This window comes from Eschrichtius robustus, chromosome 7 (genome assembly GCF_028021215.1).
Source record: "Eschrichtius robustus isolate mEscRob2 chromosome 7, mEscRob2.pri, whole genome shotgun sequence".
In the NCBI taxonomy this organism is placed as follows: Eukaryota; Metazoa; Chordata; class Mammalia; order Artiodactyla; family Eschrichtiidae; genus Eschrichtius; species Eschrichtius robustus.
The window spans coordinates 105,084,784-105,109,155 of record NC_090830.1 but is presented as its reverse complement, the minus strand read 5'-3'; the positions used below and the strand labels follow the sequence as shown (position 1 = coordinate 105,109,155).

The following is a 24,372-nucleotide window of genomic DNA, read 5'->3' as shown; positions in this document are numbered from 1 at the left end:
TTCACACTGCTAACAAGTTCCCAGATGGTACTGTTGCTGCTCATCTGGGAACCGTGTTTTGAGAATCACTGATGTACTACATATCAGGATACAGATATCAAGTTTTGTTCAACATTTTGCTAATGACCTTGTTAAATAAAAGCATGATTACAAATCTGCAGATGATATTAAATTTTGATATAAAAAGATCTCAATAGGCTAGCTGTGGGACAAATCTTAAAATAAAATTTAATAGGGATAATCTTAAAATCCTAAAACAAAAACTAATCATACAAGTATAAGAAAAACAAAGCTTGACAATCACACACAAAAAAAGAGAAAGATAAAGACATTTTAGAACGCTACAGCTTCAATGATTCGAGAGTATACTCTGGTAACCAAAAAAGGTAATAACAGTTTGGATTTTACTAATAAAGTACAAAATATGGAACAATGCATTTGATAGTCCAACTACATATTATACTGGTTCTCCCACACCTGGGTATCTCTGTATTCAACTTTGGGTATCAGACATTAAACAGAAGGCAGTCAAACCAGTTTGTTCAAAGAAGAGCTTTGGACCTAAAATCATTATCACATGAGAACAGTAAGAGGAATTGTTTATCTCTGGCCTTCAGAAGATTCAGAAAGATATGAGAGCAGTTTTCATATAACTGGCTTGTGGATGAAGACTCGGTTTTCTCTGTATGACCCTAAGCAGAACTGCCACCTGCAGTTATCAGACTGCTTACTATACACAGGTGCCCAGCTGAGGAGAGGAGTGGGGAGGGAACAAGGGCTGAAATCTAGCTCACATTTCACTTGATAAGTCATGTGCCTTGGTGGGGGTGTCCAGCTGGAAAAAGGGTAAACTTTTTTCTAATTCATAGAAAGGGGACAACACTGGAGGACTTTTTCCCTTCAGTGGGAATATCTTTTCTAATTTGCACAAAGGCACAATATGGACTAGTGGTGACTCTAGCCCTAAGGCAGAACTAGGTCCATTAGGAGAAGTTTAGAGAAAACAACTGCAGCTCAATGTGAGAAACTGACAGAGTAATATATTAAATGCAAACTCATTTTCTGAAGAGTAGTTAATCTCCCAAATTAAATGTTCAAGGAATAGCTGGACAACTACTTGACAGGGTTATTTTAGAGTGTGTTTCAAGGTAGGAGTATGTTGAGTATGTACTACTAGGCGGGTGGTGAAACTCAATGATCGTTTAGTTCTTAGGATTCTACATCTTAACTATCTGCCTATTTTCTCCATATCCCAGTTGATTCCTAAGGCATCCAGGTTCCTTCTCTTCACAAATTTACCATACATTCTAGCCTTCCTCTTACCTAGCCAAATTCCTTTTCCTGTCTCCCTTTCTTCTCCTTTCCCTGCCCCAATATGTAGAAAGCATACACACAGCAGTAATACTGAAAATAAACCTTGTATTTTAAAAAATTGCTTTCTTCCAGATTAAAAAACAAACAAAACCACTATTTAAAATAGGGATGAAGGGAATTCCCTGGAGGTCCAGAGGTTAGGACTCCATGCTTCCTTTACAGGGGGCACAGGTTCGATCCCTGGTCAGGGAACTAAGACCCTGCAAGCTGCGTGGCGCGGCCAAAAAAAAAAGGGGATGAAAACTAAAATTCTCTGAACATATTATTAGAGAAAGCTAAGTTTCTTTTTATTTATTTATTTATTTGTTTGTTTATTTATTTATTTATGGCTGTGTTGGGTCTTTGTATCTGTGCGAGGGCTTTCTCTAGTTGTGGCGAGCGGGGGGGCCACTCTTCATCACAGTGCGCGGGCCTCTCACTGTCGCGGCCTCTCTCGTTGCGGAGCACAAGCTCCAGACGCGCAGGCTCAGTAGTTGTGGCTCACGGGCCTAGTTGCTCTGCGGCACGTGGGATCTTCCCAGACCAGGGCTCGAACCCATGTCCCCTGCATTGGCAGGCAGATTCTCAACCACTGAGCCACCAGGGAAGCCCCTAAGTTTCATTTTTAAGTGATTTATGTATCAATCACTAAAAGTCATGAGTTGGGGAGTAGACAATTCTTTTGCACCAGAAAGAGAGTGGAATAAACATGAAAAATGTAATGTCAGGGAATTCCCTGGTGGTCCAGTGGTTCGGACTCTGAGCTTCCAATGCCGGGGGCCCGGGTTTGATCCTTGGTTGGGGAACTGAGATCCCACAAGCCTCGTGGTGTGGCCAATGGGGAAAAAAAAAAATGTAATGTCAATTTTTATTTGTTCAGTGAGTACTGAATGCGTGATACTGTATAAAGTAATGATTAAGTAATATTTGATAAAAATTAAGGAGCAGAGCCAACCACAGCCATAATCTTATAGGAAGCCGAGTTATTTTTTGTGGTTTGTCTTTGAGTCCTGGTTTCTCCCTTTCCGTATCTATAGTACCAGAACCTTGGCCCCCATCAGGCTAGGGTTTATTCCTCTTGCACTTGACCCCAGACATCTTTAACTGAGTTATACATTGTACTTAGGTATAATCTCTTCCAAGAGATTAGTCTTTTAAGAAAACATCAACATTTTAAAAGGAGCCTTCAGTAACTCCACCCAAATAAGTAACTGAAGGGAGAAACTGTCCTATGATGTAACAGAGAGGCAAAGTTTTGTGTTTTATGTGCCTTTCTCTAAGTATAGTTAGGCTTACTCTTCATGGAGAGGTAAGAGGACAGAGAAAAGCTCTAGGTACCTGAAGCTGCCTAACCAAACAGTAATTTCCATTTTTTAACAAAAATATCTAATTGAGAAGACACAACCAAATGCCAATAAAGGGCTCAACCACCCTCAAGCAATATATATGTAAAATGTTTACATAAACATTATCATACTGAAATTATCTCATAAGACAACTTTTTTTTTCCTTTTGGCATGTGGCACAGCTTGTGGGATCTTAGGTCCCTACCAGGGATCGAACCCAGGCCCTTGTAATGAAATTGCGGAATCCTAACCACTGGACTGCCAGGGAATTCCCTCGTAACATAGCTTTTAAAGAACTTTAAGAAATCAGTTTCAAATTATTCGTAGAATGAATTAACAATTACTTTGAGTTAGAAACATTTTAAAAAGTGCTTTTTGGTAAATATTTTTGTAAATACAAGATAAATATCATTTTGTAAATGATAGTTTTATTTTGAGAAAGAAATATATAAAGGTTTTCTAATTTGATAAAATTAGAAATGCTTTCTAGGAAAAGAAAATGAATCCTTCTCTTCCCTAGGGAAAAACTATCTTTCTTTTGCTTTGTAGATCAGTATTTCTCTTTTTTTGAAGTAAATAGGTGGGTTTTTTAAAACTTTGCATTTCTTTTTTTGTGTAATAAACAATTGATCTTGATCAAAGAGCCTATATGATTATTCTTTTTAATATTAATATGTTTTTCCTAGCAGAATGCCTTACATACAGAAGCAGACAAATATTTTTTACTTGTTGAAAAAAAAAATCTGTCACTCCTGCTTCAGGTGCAAGCCACCGACATTTAATTTTTTAACGTCTTTCACAGAGAATATATTATTGTAAAATCTGCCCAAATAAATATTTTATAATCCTTCTTGTGCCCCACTGATTTTCAATTTATCAACAGTGGTGCCTGACTAAACTGTCAACCAGGGATTTTCATCATTTAATCAGTGTACCAGTCATTTGAAAGTAATGCAAAAAATTGTTCCATAAACTCATGTTCTGTATAAGGGTAACCTACATCTAGAAGTATATATAACAAGGGGAATAACTAAATAGCACATTCAATTTTGAAGGTGACTGGCTAATGTCAACATTAGATTATGGAATCTGCTAACTTGTCACCTAAAGAAAATAAAGTGAAAAACAATGGTAAAGGTAAAGACTTGAGAAATTCTTTGGGAAAGAGAATCAAAATTTCAGAATATAAAAGAAGCTTCACTTGGAACACAGGGTCCTAAGATTATTCTTTAGCAGGTATCTGGAAAGTTATTTACCGGAAAGTGAGAATGACAAACTTGGAATAATTTCATTCACTGACTACAAACGTCAGGAGAGTCCTGGCAAGAAGACAAGAATGACCAAAAGAAGGGATAAAGGAAAAAAAATGAATCATAAATGAATCACCTTTTTAATTATCCAGTCTGGATTGTCACTTCAGTGCCTCTCTAGAGCAGAGGTCCCCAACCTTCTTGGCACCAGGGACCGGTTTCGTGGAAGACAACCTTAACATGGGCAGGGGGGTGGGGGGTGAGGGGGGGTGGATGGCTCAGGCGGTAATGGGAGCGATGGGGAGCGGCAGATGAAGCTTCGCTCGCCTGCCCGCCGCTCACCTCCTGCTGTGCGGCCCGGTTCTGAACAGGCCGTGGACCAGTAGCGGTCCGCGGCCCAGGGGTTGGGGACCCCCGCTCTAGAGGCCCTAAATGTGAAACTGAGATATTTTTCTCTTGTTGGAAAGAAGTTGCTTCTAAGGCTGCCGAAAGTTTAACTGAATCAGGCCTCTTCCCTCCTTTATGAACTATCCTACTATATACCATTTTTTCATATAATTTAAATATAGATTCTTAGAAATGCATCAGATTTAACCAATAAGGTACTTACATTCACACTGTATGACATCTAAGTTAAATTGCTGAACGGCTCCCATGCTTATCTGTTTTAACTCACTGTCCAGGAGCATCTGCATTAATGATGTTGACAGATGCTGGCAGGCTGACATGCAAGCAGTCTGGGCAACCTTCCCCTGTTATACAAATATCCAAACCAAAAAATAAACAAACAAACAAACATATAAATATATCATCGTGTATCACAAAATTTATATACATGGCATTTTTTTGTTGTTGTTTTTTGGTAGAATAGTAATTATTGGCCTTTCTCTTTCTGTATTCTGAGTGGCTGTCTTTTAGCATAGGAATTGAAAGTAATATTCTGTTGACTTGTCCTTCTCAGGATATAAATATCATTAAAGTTCTAACTGCATGCAGAAAAATTAAAGTACAAGTTTAAAACCCATTATTTATTATTTCAGATCTCTTGAAATGCCTCAAGTATTTTTAAAAATGCACATTAAAATATGACATTTGTGACATAAAGTAACTGTCACGTTGACAGAACATTTTATTCATATAATGCTCTTTAAGCTTTCCTTTATAGAATTAACCAAGCCAAGAATTTAAAAAGTTAATAGTGTAATTTATTAGAATTGAAACTATACCTAATATGCTTTATAATATATACTTTGATATGTATGTAATATATAAAATATACTTTATAAAATATACTTTGAGTCATTAAGTCCTTACTTCTAATAGGAACATTAGTTTGTAGCCCAGCTTCAATTAGGAGGGAAAAAAAAGAAGCTTGCATACCAATATGACTTCACAGTCATCTACAGATCTTCATTTAGTTTTAGCAATTAAGTTTTAAAATCATCTGATAATTTAGAAATATGTAGTTAAGTGAGCTATAAATACTTGTGGTTGTCTTTTAGTATATATATCGTTATATTTTCTACTATAATAAGCTCCTAAAACTCTACATGAATTTTGACTGACAGCCTTGATTCAAGCTATATCTTCTTTAAAATGATAAAAAATAATTTTAAATGTTTAGCCCCTAAGATTACAGGGATCACAATATAATATTGCTTTTAGTATAAATTGTTCTTCTAAGCAGGCTTTTTATTTCAACTAAAAGTTTAAAAGAAAATATTACAAAAACTATTTTAGGTAAAGTTTTCCAGTGTAATGCTGCTCCTAGTATGGCTATCTCCAAACCACAAGTATGTGATTTGGTGATGGATTGACTCCCATGATAGGATTCAAAGATCTAGGAACAGGGTTAGAAATAATGACATTTGGAAGATGTGCTGTGTTTTGCCTCATTCTCATTAACAAATGTTTACCCAGTGATATTTGATAATTATATTTTTTTTCCTACTTATCACAAAGGCCAATAAAGCTACAAAATCATGAAAATCTTCCAAACATAAATGCTATAATAGATGCAAAAATGTTTACATAGGGTTGATCTGTTAGAAAAGTAAGAACAAACATAAATATATTTTCAAGTTTACTAGAACAGCTGTTCATTAAATTACACATTTAAAGTCAGACTAGAAACAAGCAACCTTTATGAATCTTTTATGAGTCTTCAGCATTTAGACACTATGCGCAGTGGAAAAACTGTGCATCTGAAATGGAATGCCAATATCTAAATCAAAAACTTTAGAGATAGAAGCTGATGCAAACAATATATTTGACAGATACTGATGAACTGCCAAAAAGGAATGTAACAAACAATGCAAAACCCAGCATGCTTCAAGACCCCCCAAACCCAAGAGGAATTAGTCTAGGAGACATGCAGCTCCATTCCCCAAGCAGAATAATATCAATATGAATGAGGGGCAGGAGAGAGACAGAAAAAGAAGAAATCAATGGCATGTAATTTAATTACATTGTAATAGGCTTGAGAATAGTTAATGGAAATGTCATTTTGACCAAATGGAACAACTAGTGCATTTTAGTTTAATGTACTTCTCCATCAAATCAGCTCCATGTCCTACTTATGTTGCCACTATAATGTACTAACTGCAAAAGCAGATTAATAAATTGCCAAAACAATTATTATTACATTCATTTCATAAACAAACACATTACATAATGTTAGTGGTATTATTTTAAGGTGATCTTTAAATTTTAACACAGGTTCAGATGCTACAAATGACTATGTAGCAATAGTACTGGAGCCAAAATGATGGTACTAGTACAAAAATTCAGGCTATTCCATAAATTTGGAGGATATAGGTAATGAAAACATATGTGTGTGCGCATGCACACACGCGCGCGCACACACACACACACACACACACACACACGTTTAGCTTTTTGTTTAAATAACATATGTAATAATAAAATCTTAATATAAAATTTCCTTTGATTATGCATATTAAATACAGGCTTATTGTTCTCAAAGATAGAAGTTTAAAATATTTGTAAAATATTCAAATGAAAAATTCTTCCTTTTTTATAGCTCAAAATTAATATCAAAGGTTCAAATCCTTTAAATATTTAAAGTTATATTCTGTAAGATTATACTTTTTTTAAATGTCTACTTCCTGACTATAAAATGTGAACAAATATTCTTAAATTTTATCTATTACTTATTTTGAGACAGAAAATTTCCATGTTCCAGAAACTTGCACATCCCAAAAACATCTCTGGCAATTCATTTTTGATGCCCGTAGCCCTTGGTACACTTTTGTATAACCAAAACACCCCTTTCTGAACACTATTTTGCTATTATTGTTGATCCTTTTAATACTGTATCACTTTCTAGAACAAAAATAATCTAAGTACTTTTACAACTATCTTTAAAAACTAGCCTTTTTCATTAGAGATGCTCTGGTTTTTAACATTACAACAAACAAAGCAAAATAATTAAGTGAAGTGACTGAGAAAACACAGCACATTTAATATCAAGCACCTAGAAATTTCTGCTGTCCTCATCTGAAAAATTAATTGCAACTATTATTAACATTCTCCTCTTTAACAACATAAATTTCAGTAAATAAGTAAAAACACCTGCCAAACTTTTAAACATAACTACTTTTTTACCCTGATCTAACATTTTGCTGAAAAACAACTTGTAAAGAGAGAAAACCCTTGGACAAACTTCTTATATTTCAAAGGAACTTGTAAAAGAGAATCTGCTGACATATTAGATCCTTTTTGCATTACTCAAAAGCTTTTCTTCTAAGAACAATTGTGGTAAAGAGACATTTGGCTCCTAGGAAATTCCAAAGGGTCAACCATATGCATCCTTCCATGGCACCTTCACAGTGCTGCTTTCTAGATCCATGTCTCAAAAGCAGCTTTCATCATTTACTTGTGTGTCAGTCAATATGATTTATGGACTGCATTCAACAAAGTCAAAGCATATAGAATGAGAAATATGACTACAATCTGCTAATTTGTTTTGTATTGAGCCACTTAAGAGTCAAAGACCTAATGTCAGACTGAGACCAGCAACACAATTAACCGGTCGGTGACAGATTCATCCATCCTCCCTGCCAGGCTGTGCCAATCAAAGACAGCATGAGGTGACATTTGGTGAAATCAGTAAGAAAACTCATTCTCTAAGTAACCTATGTGAGACCTTGATTGACACTTTTTGAATTTAGTTTGTGGAACACAGACACTCTTTACCTAATAGTCCCTCACTGCAAGCTGTGAAATAAGGCTTTTAATGCCAATCACAGGAACAATAAACCACAAACCACCAATCCTCAGTTTAAAAGGAATCAAGAAAACACATCTGTTTGTATGTCAAGCCAAATTTTCAAAATAATTTACTATTATAGATTAGGCTAAAGATACTCTGCTTCCTTTGAAACGTCGTAAAATGACATGGTAACAAAAATACAACACATTTTATTAGATTATAGCTCAAAACTGTTTTGGTTTCAAAGTAATGTTTTGATAGATCTACTCTCGTATAATAGTAGGAGAAATGTAGAATACTTAAAAACTAATTTGACACATTTAAATTTTCATTTGAAGTTTTCATTTGTCTCACCATTCTCTTATTTCAAAGGCCTAATAAAGAAGGAAGGTTTGATTTCAATAGTACTTATTTGAAAGCATTTTTCAATGCTGCTTTCATTCTCTCAAATACATTTAACATAAAAATGTACTCTTGAAATCACAACCATTCTTTCTGCGTTGGTCTACTTTCCTTAATGATCCCCGGAGAATCCACTTTCCTTTATTTATACCCCCACAAAAGATCAACTTGGCACAAAAAGCTACTTTTTATTTAAGTTAAAAAAATATAGCCTCAGAAATATTATGTGCTGTATTTATTAATCTTTAAATTGATAACAGGTTTTGTTTTGAAAGGTTATGTAACTCTTGTCAGGAAAAACTGGAAAACAAATAAAATCATGGTCAATTTGAATATTAAATCTAACATTGATAAGCAAATTTATTAATTCTGATTCTATGTGGCTTTTTAAAGTTGTTATTAATTTTTAAAGTTAGTTAAATAAAAATAGTAAAATACTGCTATATTATTCAAACTTACTGCCTCTCAGTTTGCTTCATGAATTTCAGTTATGAGACTATGAAATAGCCTTTTCGGAGGGAAGACAAAAGACGAAAAGAAGTATTTTGATGAATTGGTCAGTCTCCTAAAGAGCTACAATTTTTAGCCTTTTAAAACACATAGTCCAAAAGAGTGAAGTCTTTCATCAAATATGGAGTAAACAATAAAATTAGAAATAAATTCTTAATTGAAAAATGATGCCTAGTTGAAAAGTAGACATTCTAAGAAATCTATTCTTCTTCTTTCTCTTTTACATAAGAATCACTAATTTAAATTTTACTATATGAAACTACATTTACTCAAATGTAAAGAATGTTATTAAATCAGGAAAAAAATACCTAAAACATGAAAATATCTCCAAGGTGATTTCACAAATGCACAAAGATTCCTTTACCTAGTAAGTTATGTTTTAATCTATTTTCTGGCTGAACACTCTATATAAAACTGAAATGTCTCCGATTCCCAATACTACAGAACAGATGAGTTATAAAGGTTTAAATATCAAGATGAATTCCTTTAGTGAGTTTTAATAATAACTTTAACACTATCTTGAAGACACAGTTTTGAGATTATGCCCCCAAAATTCATAGGTCTATCAAAATATACTTATTCTAACACCCCTAACGTTCTCTAAAATACCTCCTTCACACCTCTCTATTCCTCTCATACTCTCTCTGTCCTCATCTAAGTAGCTCTAGACACCACAGAATTGGTTATCACATCAGTTAACCACAATTCCCAAAGTCAATTATGAATTCCCTTTTTCCCCTCTTAGGCTTTTCTCCTCTAAACAACTCTCAATCATAAGGATACAACACATAACATAAAGGCTTGCTCTCGGGACACACACACACACACACACACACACACACACACACACACGGATTAAATAAAATAGAAGTATCGCAAGGTTGGAAAAAAAATTCCCCAAACTTGGAAAACTTCAGGACACTTGTAATATATGGCACATTTCTATTTCATGCCTTATCTCAGCTTCCTTATCCCAACCATAGGTCTCATCAAACTTTGGTGGCCTTTTTCTTTTTTTTAAACAATCTTTTGAATGTGGCCTTTGATGACATGTAACACCCAGATTTTTAGCTTTCTGCAAGTATCATTGTTGCTGTCATGGCAGTCCCATGACATCTTCAAACTGCTCCTAACTTTAATAGGCAGAAAGAGAATGCAAGGACAAGTAGAGCAGTGAAAGTCTAGAAGAGGTCAAGGTTTTGAAGCTACTGATTATACCAGAAATCTGGATAAAATGGTAAAAGCTGCAAGCACTCTTGTCCGAAATAGCACAAAGAGGGAGCTAGTTTGTACTATGTAGGAACTGAAAGATTTTTCCTACCTCTTAAATCTACTTGATAACAGCAAATTAGGCAATTAGGTGCATGTTTAAGTAGGGAAGCAATAAAATATCAAGACCCTATAACTTTCTCACTTGGCAAATGTAAGAAATGCAAGAGAAGTTTCCACATGGTGACTGAATACTATGGTCAAGCCACAAGAATTAAGACTGAAAATCCAAAGTATCCCAGGAACTGTTATCAAAGCAACAGCTCTGTGATAGCAGAGTCATAGCCTCATTTTTTTACATAAGCATCCAGCTCAGAGTATTAGGGCTAATATAATCATTAAAATGTACTATTTCACAACCTTAGTATGACTTAAAATTTACAAAGAAGTTGTCAGAATCACTAACAGGTTAGACAACATAGATTATTTCTGAAACAGGAGGGAAGGGGGCAGGGCACAACCTTTAAAAGAATGACAGAGCCCAAGGACACGACATAAACTGATTAGAACCAACTAGGTCCAAGATGGTGGACCAGTCGACTTCTACTAGACCTTGAGCCTCAGTATACGCTCACTGTAACACATGAGCAAGCTAAATGACACACCCACAGGCGCCATGACAGTTCCAAGGCCTACCATAAGGGTCAAAAAGTGGGTGGTGGCCCAATTCCTGGAAATCCCCACCCCTTCCCCAAAATAGCTATAATACTCTTCCCACTCATTAGCCTATGAAATTACCCACCCCTATAAGAACTGACAACCCCATACCCTGGTACCTTTCTTACCTTCTGAGATGGCCCACACTCTGTCTGTGGAGCGTGTTTCTCTCTAATAAATCACTTCTTACCTATCACTTTGTCTCTCACTGAATTCTTTCTGCGATGAGACATCAAGAACCTGAGCTTCATTAAGTCCTGAGATCAGGCATGTGATCTCAGTTAAAAGACCGTGGGTTCAAGTCCCAATCTGGGTTTTGGCCAGGTTCAAGTCCTGGCCCGTGGGTTCAAGTCCCAACCTGAGTTACACAGTTTCATTTCCACATGATCATTAGTAAAACGGACAAATGTCACCCAAGCCAAGAGGTGGCTGATATATTATAAACATAGCCATGTATATATAAACAGCACAGAGCAGGCCTTTGTCATTCAAGGATTTATGTTTAGGTTTCAATCTTCTAAGAATGACTCTGAGAATCCAGTACAAGTAGGGCTTCATTTGCTGAGGCACACATTTGAATTACTTGCTCTGTGAAACAGGTATTGGGCAGGGAGGAACCCCTCAGACTGAATGCAGTCAAAGTCCCAACCTCCCCAAGTCAATGTGGCTTTGCTGTCTTCTGTTAGCTGACATGGATAAAGTAACTCTCGCTAAGGTCTACAGTTTTCAATTATATTTTATACCATTTCTGAAAGAAATTACATGGCACAGCAGTATTCTCATAGTTGGGAATTTTCAAAGGTTTTGGGTATACTCATCCAGAATGTTAAGGGCTTTTTGAACAAGTAACTTCACTGGGCTAAATCCTAGATTGTGGGAATGTGGCTGGGGTAAATACTGTTAGAGTCACTTCCAGTTGAGGGGGTACCTGGGATAGGAGTTTAAAAGAGTCAGGGAAATGTATCATGTGAGGGGAGGATACATATTAAAACAAAACAAAACTCATACAAACGAGTGATGCCGAAAGCTCAGCTTCTCTGTACACCGGTGCTGAACCAAATCTCGGGGACAGAGTTTTGGGTGAAGGAGAAAAGGATAGCTTTATTATCAATTCTTTGCCAGCCAAAGGGGGACACAGCAGTCTCCTGCCTTGAAAAACTATGTGTCCCAACCCAGGAGGATTTGATAAGGAGTTTTATAACAATGCTTCCAAAGGGTGGGGCTGCTGACAAGACTAGGGTGTGTGCAGGGTCTCAGGTGGTCTCCTAATCTTGATGAGCTTCTCTGGTCCCTATAATCTGGCCTCAGGTGGTTTCTTGGCTGCTCCTTCCTTGATTAGCAACTGTTCAAAATCTGCCCTTTGGAACTCAGTCAAGGTCATGGAGGCTGGAGTCTTGCCTACAAGAAATGGGGGACAAAAAAAAGAGGCCTCCATGACCGGGAGCCTCACAGGGCCCCGCTCAGTTTCAGGAGCAGGGAGCAAACAAGGTAAGTTATCTACTTACCTTTTTTTTCTAAAGACAATCTTGCAAATGACATTCAACAATACCCTGAGAGTGAAAAATAAGTAGGTCAACTGCCCCCCTCTTGTTTCCAAACAGACAAAGGCTTTAAATCTCAATGCTACCATCTACCACACCAATTTCCATAAGAGGTAGAAAGATTTAAAACATGACAGCTTCCCTACCAGGCTTAAAGTCTCCTGAATGAAAGAAAATGAAGTGATTAAAATGTTGTTGCTTATCTTCTGAATTCCTCCCCTATGTGCAATATTCATCTAAACATGCACCTCTGTTGGGACTTCACTCTGCAAAGTCTAATCTCTTTACTTTTTGTATCACAGTGTCTTGCATAAGCTTTTTATGAGTATGTATCAGCATCTTGGCCTGTTGCATTTTGTCTTCTCTACCTGACCTGCAAACATTCTGTAAATATGAATTCACCAAAGCAGTTCTACCTCTCCCATCAGCTCTATCCTCACCCTTATCCATTCCTGTCTGTTCCGTACAGGGAAGAAAAAAAAAAGTAGGGGCTCTTTAGCCTCACCAGACCCTGGCTTGCACAGGAAACTTCTGACTCCAACATCTTTCCCTACCATCTCCTTTCTTTCTCTCCAGGGGATCTGACCTCCTTTTCGCTATCTTCATCTGCTCACAATAAAACATAAATTCCAACTCAAACAATCTCTTATCCACATATTTTAGTCTCTTTTCCTCCCCCATCTCGACTTTTGCCTATTTAACTCGGGGGTGGGGGGGTGGGGGGGAGAGAACTATCTTCTATTTTTTTCTTTCTATTGTGTAATACAGGTTAAAGGGAAAGATAACATTTGCATTCCTAGAACTTATTCCTATCTGCAAAAATTCAAGTAACTTTCTAAACATGAATTCTCTGCTGCCATCTGGTAGTGAAACTGCTAGATGGTACATTTTCATTTGTTTTTAATACTGAATCTTCCTGTTCAAAATGATCCTTTGCTCATAAAGCCTGCATCAATGGTGTAGTTTATTTCATCTACAGCCGTTAAAGAGTAAAGTTATAGGATATTTTTAAGTGTGCACATGCATGTATGTACTAATACTGTGTGTATTTGTATAGGCTGGGAAGAGTCCACTTTATTTTTTATTATTATTATTTTAAAATATTTATTTATTTATTTATTTTGGCCGCACAGGGTCTTAGTTGCTGCATGCGCACTCTTAGTTGCAGCATGTGGACTCTTTGTTGCGGCATGCGAGCTCTTAGTTGCGGCATGCAGAATCTAGTTCCCTGACCAGGAATCAAACCCAGGCCCCCTGAACTGGAAGTGTAGAGTCTTACCCACTGGACCACCAGGGAAGTCCCAGAGTCCACTTTACTTATTTCCGTTTATATCTCCCTGATCTGTTACAGGTCGTTCTTGTAGTTCTCTCCTAGCCCACTGGCTTCCTACTAAAACTCCCATGCTGTTTCCTTCTAAAAGCCTTCTATTACTACTTCTTCCAATATGCCCTGATTAAGAGCAATTCAAAATACCGTTTTCTACGACCTTTGACAGCAGGAAAATATTTAAGTATGCTATGCTACATACACACATAAGACTTACAAACTCATGAAATTAAATTTCTCACCAAGATTAGTCAGCATTTAGCTAATAGAGACAGCAACTTAATACCTAAAAGGATGAAAGTTATAAGATTCAAGTATGTTCATTTTCAACTAAAAAGCAAGCTTCTTTTTTTTTTTGTAATTAACTTCCAGCAGTGAAAACAACTTAACTGTTTTATTACTTTATGAAAAAGCTTAAGAAAAAATATAAATTCTATTTCTAATAGTGGGCTTTGACTGTTTTCAACTTTTTCATGTACATTTTCTCTCAAAGTTCTCTCTCTCCAATGCACTGATATACTGTCAATGGTTTGCTCTTGTTGATTTCTGTGTACTTGGAAGTAACTTATTATAAATGTATGGAAATGAATATCAAAATGTGTCATAGAAATACCTCATTTATCACCACAGAAAGAATTACTCATATAAGTAACTTTTTCAAAACACTGGACATTCAAGTGCCAAATCTTTCTAAATTTCTCATGAATGTTTATCTAAAACTGATCCCAAAATCTATCCCTCCTTCTTAAATACAGGACAAGAAACAATTTGAGGTTTTTTTTTTGGATGGCAGGGTTAGTATCACTTCTGCGTTTTGAATATGCATATGGTCTATCTGCAGGAAATCTGTTAGCATGCTTAATAAGTACTTAACTACTACATTCATTTAATGAGCAAAAAGGTCAAGTGAAAGCATGAGGGTCTGTCTCTTCCATGAGTCAAAGTGTTTGTCCTTAGTGTTAGCAACTTGCAACAGTTATTTTGGTGCTGTAGGTTCTTTTATTTTATTTTAATCACTCTTCAAAATTTATAGTTGTATCTAGAGAGTTGTGATTTGAATTATTATATTATTCTTTCAAATATTTCTAATCAGTACTGAAAACATCTTTACTAAATCACACTCATATAGACATTTTCTAAATTACTGTCTGTAAATAATAGTCTGCAAACTTTCTCTTCAAAACTAGAAAGTATTCTATATTTGACAAATAAATTTCTTGATTCAAAAATTCTGATTTTTGCAGTGTAATTTCTTTTTTCTTGGCTGTGCCGCACAGCTTGCAGGATCTCAGTTCCCCGACCAGGGACTGAACCCGGGCCCTGGCAGTGAAAGCCCGGAATCCTAACCACTAGGCCACCAGGGAACTCCCTGCAGTATACTTTTCACACTTTTTAAACATATAAGAAAATGACTTTTGGGCTTCCCTGGTAGCGCAGTGGTTAAGAATCCGCCTGCCAATGCAGGGGACACGGGTTCGAGCCCTAGTCCAGGAAGATCCCACATACCACGAAGCAACTAAGCCCGTGCACCACAACTACTGAGCCTGCACTCTAGAGCCCAAGAGCCACAACTACTGAAGCCCATGCACCACAACTACTGAAGCCCACGCACCTAGAGCCCGTGCTTCACAACAAGAGAAGCCACCACAATGAGAAGCCCGCGCACCACAACGAAGAGTAGCCCCCGCTCACCACAACTAGAGAAAAGCCCGCACACAGCAACGAAGACCCAACACAGTCAAAAATAAATAAATAAAATTAATAAATTAAAAAAAAAAAGAAAATGACTTTTATAGTAGTCCATTTCTTCACTATTTCTCTCATATTAACTTTAAAAAATACTTATCAAGCACTTACTCTATGTAAGACACTGCTTAGGTGCTATAGAAGATACAATGATGAGTAGATATAGTTCCTAACATAAACAGTTTAAATTCCAATAGCAGAAAGAAGGCAAGCCTACAACCACAGTACAAGACAAAATATAAATAGTACCATGAAAGTGGCACAAAGTATCAACATATGGTTAAACAGAATTAGCAAAAGCTTCATGAAAGAGGTAACATTAAAGATGTCTTTTGGAAGAGATCCAAGATTTTTACAGTTATAAATGAAGACAAGGTAGAAAATTGAAGCTAGATCCAGGACACAGTTAATTTTCCACTTTAAATGCCCGTGTTGAATCATGGACAGAAATGCATCAGAAAGAGGCTGAGATCATTTATTTGTTAGCCTGTGGAATTTTTACTTAATTCAGTAGATAAGTGAGAGACCCTGAAGTTTTTGAATACAGAAAATAAGATTAAACTGTGCTTTGGAAAGGATTATCTGGTTTTGATATGTAGGATGAACTGCAATAAAGAGAGACTATTGGCAGAGACTAATTAGAAGACAATTACAATAATCAAAATTTGAACTTTGATAATATAAATAAGAACAGAACAGACAAAATATAGGTTAGGAACATTTAAATTTCAAATGCTAGATGAGATTTTTTTTAAAAATAAGAATAATTTTCGATATCTATACTCAAACAACATTTGAGTTCTTATTTTGGCCGTCAAGAGCTTATAATTGGAGGTGGAAAGGATGAACAAATACAATAAAAAGCAAAATGTGATGAAGCCATTAAAACAGGGTAGAAGCTAAGGCAATTCAGGAGAACAATACTAGGCTCAGAGTGAAAAAGAAACATTTGCATTGGGTCATGAACCACACTGTGTTATGCACTGAGTGGGATTTCTACAAGCGGAGTTTGGGTAAGTGTTGTAGAGAAAAAGCATTCAGGAAAAGCATAGTCTTACAAACAAGTAATAATAACAACTAATATTTTTTGAGTGTTTATTTTATGCCAGGCACTTTTCTAAACATTTCATGTTATACTACCTCATTTAACCCTCACAAAAATCTATAGGCTATACACTCTTATTGAACTCATTTGCAGATAAGGAAAATATCTCCAAAGTGTGGCCTGTCATGCATGAGGTGACCACAGAGAGCTTTCCCAAAGCACTGCCCTCACCACAGACACATCATGATATTAACGTTCACAATCAAGTCCCAGAGAATCTTGACTGCTTCACCAAAACTACTAGTATTATCTTCAAACTTTGGTTTCCATAAAACTACAAATATAACAAGAACACTGCCAAAACAATTAGAATTTACCATAAACACCTATGCAGAGAAAAATAAGCCTGCAGAAAATTCATTATTTTCTAATTCGCATGCTAGCTTTAGCTTGTATCTACTTACCGACATGGCTGCGTGATCATTGCTGTTAGTCTGAGAAGGAAGCCAGACAGGCAATCAAATAAAAAAGGAAAATGTATTCCAATAACAACAGAAGCGGTGTTCAAAGTAGCAAAGCAAAATACACTATTAGACAAGCAAGCTGACTGTGTGTTGCTATAATTTAAAAGCATTAATTAATCACATAAATGTGACTATCATTTTATTTTGAAGATTTACAGGTGAGTTTTTACACCCACACTAATCAGATGAATTGTCCTCCAAACTTTTGTCTACCTAATCACGTTGTCTAGTCAGCATTAAAATACTGAGAACTTTAGCAGTTACTAAATGTCTACTGAACCAGCAAATTTAGAAAACACCAGCCCATTGAAAGCGTTCTTTCCTGGAGAACAATTATTCTCAAATTTTAAGCAAAAAAAGGTAGATTTCTAAGCTCCAGAAATTTTGGTTCAGTTAGGTCTAGAGGCAAGCACTGGAATCTGAATTTTTAACAAGTATCTCTCCCAACTGATTTTAATACAAAAAGAAATAAAATGTCTATTTCTTTACACATAGAAAATTATACTTAATAAATGACTCTGAAGATGCTTAGAAAGGATACGCCACTATGCTTCCACATACTCTGCTAATGCAGCTTAAAATAAATTACTTAAGGAAAGATGGCACACTAAATCATCTTACAATTAAGCACTTAAATATATTTTCTCTCCTAAGAAGTGACAAGTCAAAGCAAAAACCAAATCGTTGGTCTCAATTTAAATACATATCAGCCCCTGCTGAAGTTTTGTACTAAATACATGGTACTGGCTTATTCTTTTAAGATATTACGAACTAAATTAGTTAAATATTAATTCCTTAAAATAATAATGATTAATAAAATTAAGTTTAAGGAGCCTTAAAATACTGTTTTTTAAATGATCTAATTTACTTTTCAAATTCCAGTAATAAACTATGTAATATTTAAGCACTACTTTTTTTTTTTTTAGAAAAAGATATTTACCCAGAAACATGGATTTAACCTTATTATATTAGGTCAATGAAACTCAAAATCTATTTATTAGTGACAGTTGAACATCTGGTATAGCCTACACCAAAGGTGGCCCTCCATATGGGAAGGTGTCCTCTTCGCCAAACATACAATGAGTAAAGGAGAAACCACAAGCAGAAATGGAGGCAGAAGACACTTAACTAGCCAGGCAGATTATTGTAATTAACCCCAGTAAGCAGTGGGCTGGCAGCTGTGTTAGCCAGACAATTCATTCTTCTGAAAGACTGGGCTAGACTCTAGATAATCTCTAAGTCCTTTCTAGATTTAACTTCCAGTAAATTTTGTTTGGAATAGTAAAATTATCCCATCACCACAGTTATTTTATTCAACTATTTTTCCCAAAATCTTTCAAATTGTATGTAAAGGTATAAAATTGTATGTGAGATATAAAAGTCATAGAGTCAAGATGAAATTTAGCTAAGACTTAGTAACTCAGTCAATAAAAGTCAGTAAACAACATTTAACACATAAACACCATGTAAGTCATAAGACTTGTGATGTTTTCATCATTGTTCACATTATACAATTTTTGTATGTTATAGTCAATAAATCATCAGATCAATATTATACGTTATCATTATTATTTAAAAATTAATATACCAATAAGAAAAAACAATTTGTAAGCATATATATACAATAAATATATGGTTATGTTTTCATTTGATAAGGAAAGCACTAAAATGTATTCAACGCTACCTATGTCACAATTTTTAAAATACAACCTTTTTTGTATTTTTAATACAATTCTTTCTTGTGTCACATAAAAGGGTGATTAAAGCCTGTGATTGTACTACTGACTATTAAAGTTCTCCTTAGCAGTTTTCAGTGAAGTCAAAGGACATGTGCATCTATATGCACATGTTAACTCAGGAAAAAAGTATGAACCAAAGAACATAAAAGGGAAGAGCTAAATGAGAAAATAAGGTGCCAGAATGAATAAATCTAAGTTTAGGTTGGGACTTTACACCTGTATAACATTTAATAACAAATTTTAGATATGGGGACCTTAGAGATGAACTCATCCAATCACTTTACTTCAAAGAGAAGGAAACAAGTTGTTCAAAATCAAGATGGTAGACTAAGTTTATGTGTTTGCTTCCCATTGATCCTGAGATATAAGTGATACAAAAAGCACAGAATTACAAAAAGGAATAAAATATTTAACAACAGAGAAAATGAAGTTGTATGGAGGAATTCATCAAGGGATATTTTCTAGAAGACAGAAAGCAGATTAAATAGAGAAGAGAAAGCAACTGCCCATTATATGCTACCAGGGAACTACAGTGGAGCTGGGAGTCAGGTATGCATTAGAGGTCCAGCTGCGCATATGAGAGAGGACAGAAATAAGAAATGGGACGGAAAACAGGGAAAGTAACTGAAGATTTCTGTAACAACTGTGCCAGTGATCCCCTAACTACAGAGCACAAGCATTTTCCATAATGAGAGAACTTTTAAGGGGAGAGCTGAGGCTCCTGGTATAGGTGGAAAGAGAGAGAGCAGGAAGGAGGGAGGGGAGAAAAAGCCCTCCTCATCTGGCACAGTGTCATGACAATGGAAAGAGAGGCAGAGAAGGCTACACAATTTGTGGAGCTCAGTGCAAAATGGAAATGTGGGGTCCCTTGTTCAAAAATTATTAAGAATTTCAAGACGCCAGCAGAGGACCAACCCACATGCAGGACCCTTCTAAACTCGAGACCCCGTGCAACAGCACAGGTTACACATCCATGAAGTCAGCCCTGAAGAGAGGAAACCACAATCTCATGGATAGCTCCACACCTGCTCACTCTAAGGTGAAGAATCCTAGGCAAAATGCCTCCCAAATTAAAAAAAAATTCCAGTCAGATTCCTACTAAGGGGAAAAAAGATCTATTAAAAAATAGGGTATTTATACAGTAGCAGAGTAAACCTATATCAGCATTCCAGGTCCTCTTTGTTAAAAGAGAATGAGAAAAACAAAGAAACAAAAAGCCTATTCGAGGGTAATAGAGATAATTCAAGAAACAGAAAATACTTTCTTTAAAAAACCCTCTAATATCTCAGGGAGATTTGAAAGATATATCCATTAAAAAAAGAGAGAGAGAACAGTATTCTAGGAAAAAGGAACACTTTTAAAACAGAAGTGATTCCTTAAAAATTAAAAAATACAACTACTAAAATATTCTCTATAAGTACTGAAAACAGAATTTAGAAATTCTCCCAAAACAGGGAATAAAAAATGATAAAGAGATAGGAAATGAAGGAAAGGATAATAGATATAGAAGACCAATCTAGTTAATGAGAGTCCAAGAAAGAGAGAACAGAAAAGTAGGGGGAAGGAAATTATCTAAAAAATAATAAAAGAGAATTTTCCTGCACTGAATTTCTGCTTTGACAGAAAGGGACCACTGAGTAAAGAGCTAAGTGAATGAAATAAAAGCTTACATCTCCACACATCCCATGACATTTTAGAATATTAAGGAATAAAAAATAGATCCTGAAACCTGGATGCCAGAAGACAATGGAGGAATGCAATAAAAATTGTCAGAGAAAAACTATTCAACCTAGAATTATTATAACCAGCTAAACTATCAATCAAACATGAGGACAGAAGAAGGTATTTCATGATATGCAAGGATTTAAATAGGAGGAAACTACTGAGGCAGTTTAGCAAAACCAACCAGTGAAGCAAAAAAAACAGGCAGAATCCAGGAAACAGTTCCCAACCCTGGAGAGCAGAGAAGGAAAGTCCTAGGTTAACAGCTACACAGCAATTCTAGAGAGTAACTGGTACAAAGTAGAGACAGAGGCCTCTGTAGCTGTCAGAAAATAGCAGATGAAGAACTGATAGAGTGAAGGGTAGGGAGGCTAATACCTTTACCTTACATAGAAGAGGATTAAGATACTGACTAAAGAAAAGGAACAAAAAATAGGAGTATAACCATTTTATATAAAGAAATGATAAATAGAAGAAATAAAACAAAATGTAACAATGAATGGAAGAAAAAGGGGGAAGCAAGAGGTTGCTATATGTGCCTTATCTTTCACAGTAGGGACTAACAGACATTCTCTTTTTAAGATAACCACCAGAAGAAATGAAAACATATGGTGAAATGGTAGCCTGGGGTTTGGGGGGGACAGGGGGAGGAGGTTATTTTCCATCCCAGACTCTTCTGGGCAACTTGATTTATTATCATGTACACAAATTAACTGAAATAAAAGTATATTAAAACAAAACAACCTTTATTTTCAGTTCTATGAAATAAAACAGACATTAGCAAATTAATCCAGAGACTGAATGATTTGTCTACTTCCATAATGCTGGTTAATTGGAAGAATCAGGCCTAGACCCCAAATCTCAGAACTTTCAATATAGTGCTGCATCTTCAGAAAAAAATTCTTAAGGAGAGAATGGTTTTAAAAGTTAGACACTATCCATTTCTGGCTAAATCATGCATCTTCATTTATTGGATATATATATTTGTTTCTCACTTACAGAAAGCATAATTTTTTTAACTACTTATGGAAATAAAAAATGCAAATTAAAAATTCAGTGGCACCAGATTCATCATTTACATATATCCCTTAGTGGTTGTAAGTCAATAAAACATCTTTACTGAAACAAATACATAACTAGCATTTATGAAAGAAAGAAATGTTAAGTGTTCTTTCCAGCAGCAGATCAGTGCTGGGTCTTTAGGTGGTACTGTATTCACAGTAAAAGGTTACTGAGTTCCATTTGGCAGTCATGAAGAATTACTAGATAACTTCAAGTTGCTCAACAATTTCTTCTATTTATAGACTTGTAAGTGGTGAATGAATGTTGAATGCTTTTAAAAATTCTTCTGGTTTTAAATTTTCTAGCTAATATAAAATCTTATTTAAAAAAACACAAAGCTTACAACTTAGGCGTAAAAATAAGTGTCATAAATGCATAGAAAAAGATGACTTGTAGAATACATGCCAAAATGTTAACAGTGGTTATCCTTTTACAAGATAACAGCAGGTAATTTTTATTTTCTTCTATACTTAGCAATACTTTCTAGTTGTCAGGGAAAAAATTATTAGAAACAAGAAGGGTCACTTACACATCTGAATTACTAAAAATTGCTGATTCCAAGAGTACTGATTTGGGGATAAAATAGTATTCATTCCATATACTAATCATACTTCACTGGCATTAGCTAGCATCTGACTGTTAGCCACTGTAAGCACTGCAGTCAAGCTATAATAATTATTCAAATAAACATGCTTTAGAGTATCTTTCACAATTAATGAAGTTTTTTAAATGACTATATAATGCAAAAGTATAGAACTCAAAGCTAAATAATATCAAGCTAAAAATGTAGGCATAAATACAAGGAAAAAAAGCAAAAAGATATTAAAATAAAACTAATACTATAAAGGGCCTTAAAACAACAGAGGAAGAAAGGAGAAGGAAAGATAAAACTAACATTTATTAACAGTACCTACTTTATGTCAAGCACCCTGCCAGTCAACTATTTTACACACGATTTTAATTCATCCTCTGATAGTCCTATGGGAAAAATGGATTCTGCCCATTTTGCAGAAGGAAAGGGTCTCAGAGAGGTTAAGCAGCTTGCCAGGATTCCAGAGCCAAGAAATTAAAAATCTCAGGCTCCAACATAAGTCCTTCTAACTCTAAAGACCACCCTGTGCTCTCCTCCCTTCATCACCCTGGTCCCTAAGAACAATAACAGATAAATGGGTCTAGCTCTGAGTCATAAAATGGCAAGTTCCCTTGAGGCAGATAATATATTTAGCAGGGCAGCTTAACATCATGATTATACATACTGTCTTTTAGCTTGCTGTTAATTCCTATGGCCAGTAGAGAGCCTGGCTTCTCTGCTAGAGCACAGGGAAATGCAGATGAGGAGATAATTTAACATGGAAGCAAGGAAGCTCTTTATTTTTCCGTCCTCTGCATAGGCTTGCACTGGATGACTCTTAAGATAAACAGGTGAGGGAAGTAATATACCAATACTCTCACGCATCCAACCCCAGAGATAGGAGGTATTTAAAGCAGACATTAGTGGTGATCTTCCAAATCCTGCAGCTTTCTACCACAACCACAGTGTAGTAGAAAAGAGAAAACAATAAAGTTCTTTCTCCGGGCTCCATCAAAACCATTATTATCCATTAACTTCTATTGTTCTCATACCCTGTGAGCAGAGAACAAAATTCTATTAGGTGGATTATAACTTTTCTAGAATGAATGGAACTTTTACTAGGCAATGTGGTCAGCAACTACATATCATGTCTATCTTTAATGGAGAAAATGTTCTTTTGCAACAATGGTAGGGACTGACAAAAAATAAATATGCAATGAAGCTAAGAATGGAGCTTTTAAACTAAAAGTCTTAGGTATTTTTTAGGGTTGGGGGTGAGAGAGTCATCTTTATCCCACAGAACCTACTTCTCTGTCCAATTATTTGCAGTACTGGCACTATTTGCACTATTTGAAAGAGTGACCCTTGGTTTCATAGCTCCCATTGACTCAAACTCATGGCATTGTTTATTAACACTGCCAAAACCAAAAATCATGGAGCCAAAACTAGCTCCCCCATGTAATTCCTCATGTCTATACATGGATAAGCTGATCGACTTGGGACTGACTGTGATAAATAAATATCTTCTGAAGATTCCTTTAGTTTGAAAGAGTCCAAAACTGGCCCCTCTTTCTATCTGGGTACAAAGGTAACCTGAAGATAAGGATTTATTTTCAGCTTAAAACATTTAAATAAAAATGGTAGCTTATATAATGCCATATGTTGCTTAGAAAAATAATACATTTAATAACATTGCCTCTGTTCTTTGCTCGAAAGAACACAAACTAACTGGATATTTTATACAATTTCAGGATTTCAGAGAATTAATACACTAAGCCATAATATAATCATCAATCTTGCTAAAATTTACCATAGGCAATAATTTAATATTTTTGCATTGGAATTATGCTTTTAGTTCATCCCTTGAATAAGAATATACTGTTGTTAGTACCATTTTTTTCTTTTCCTAGCTGTAAACTATAATTTTCTTCTTATTTGGTCATGTTCTACATTTATTGTTGGTCTACATTGTATAAAAGTGTATTTCCTTTGCAGAAAAACCCATGTTAGATGACATAAAAATCCAAAATGGCACACAAAGATTCACCTAAAACTACACAAAATATCATAATAG

The 24,372-nt window shown here is 35.5% G+C and overlaps 1 protein-coding gene across 4 annotated transcripts in view; it reads right to left on the bottom strand.

Moving 5' to 3' along the window:
• Positions 1 to 24,372, bottom strand: part of EXOC6 (exocyst complex component 6) — a 207,209-nt gene that overhangs the window by 46,020 nt on the left and 136,817 nt on the right. For 2 of the 4 annotated variants that reach the window (XM_068548217.1, XM_068548219.1), the window contains exons 19-20: positions 17,145 to 17,174; positions 4,560 to 4,701 (exon numbers count right to left, since the gene is read on the bottom strand). In XM_068548217.1, the coding sequence (XP_068404318.1) occupies positions 4,560 to 4,701; positions 17,145 to 17,174 (172 nt within the window). The remainder of the gene's footprint in view (positions 1 to 4,559; positions 4,702 to 17,144; positions 17,175 to 24,372) is intronic. The other 2 variants (XM_068548220.1, XM_068548218.1) reach the window with 1 other exon arrangement.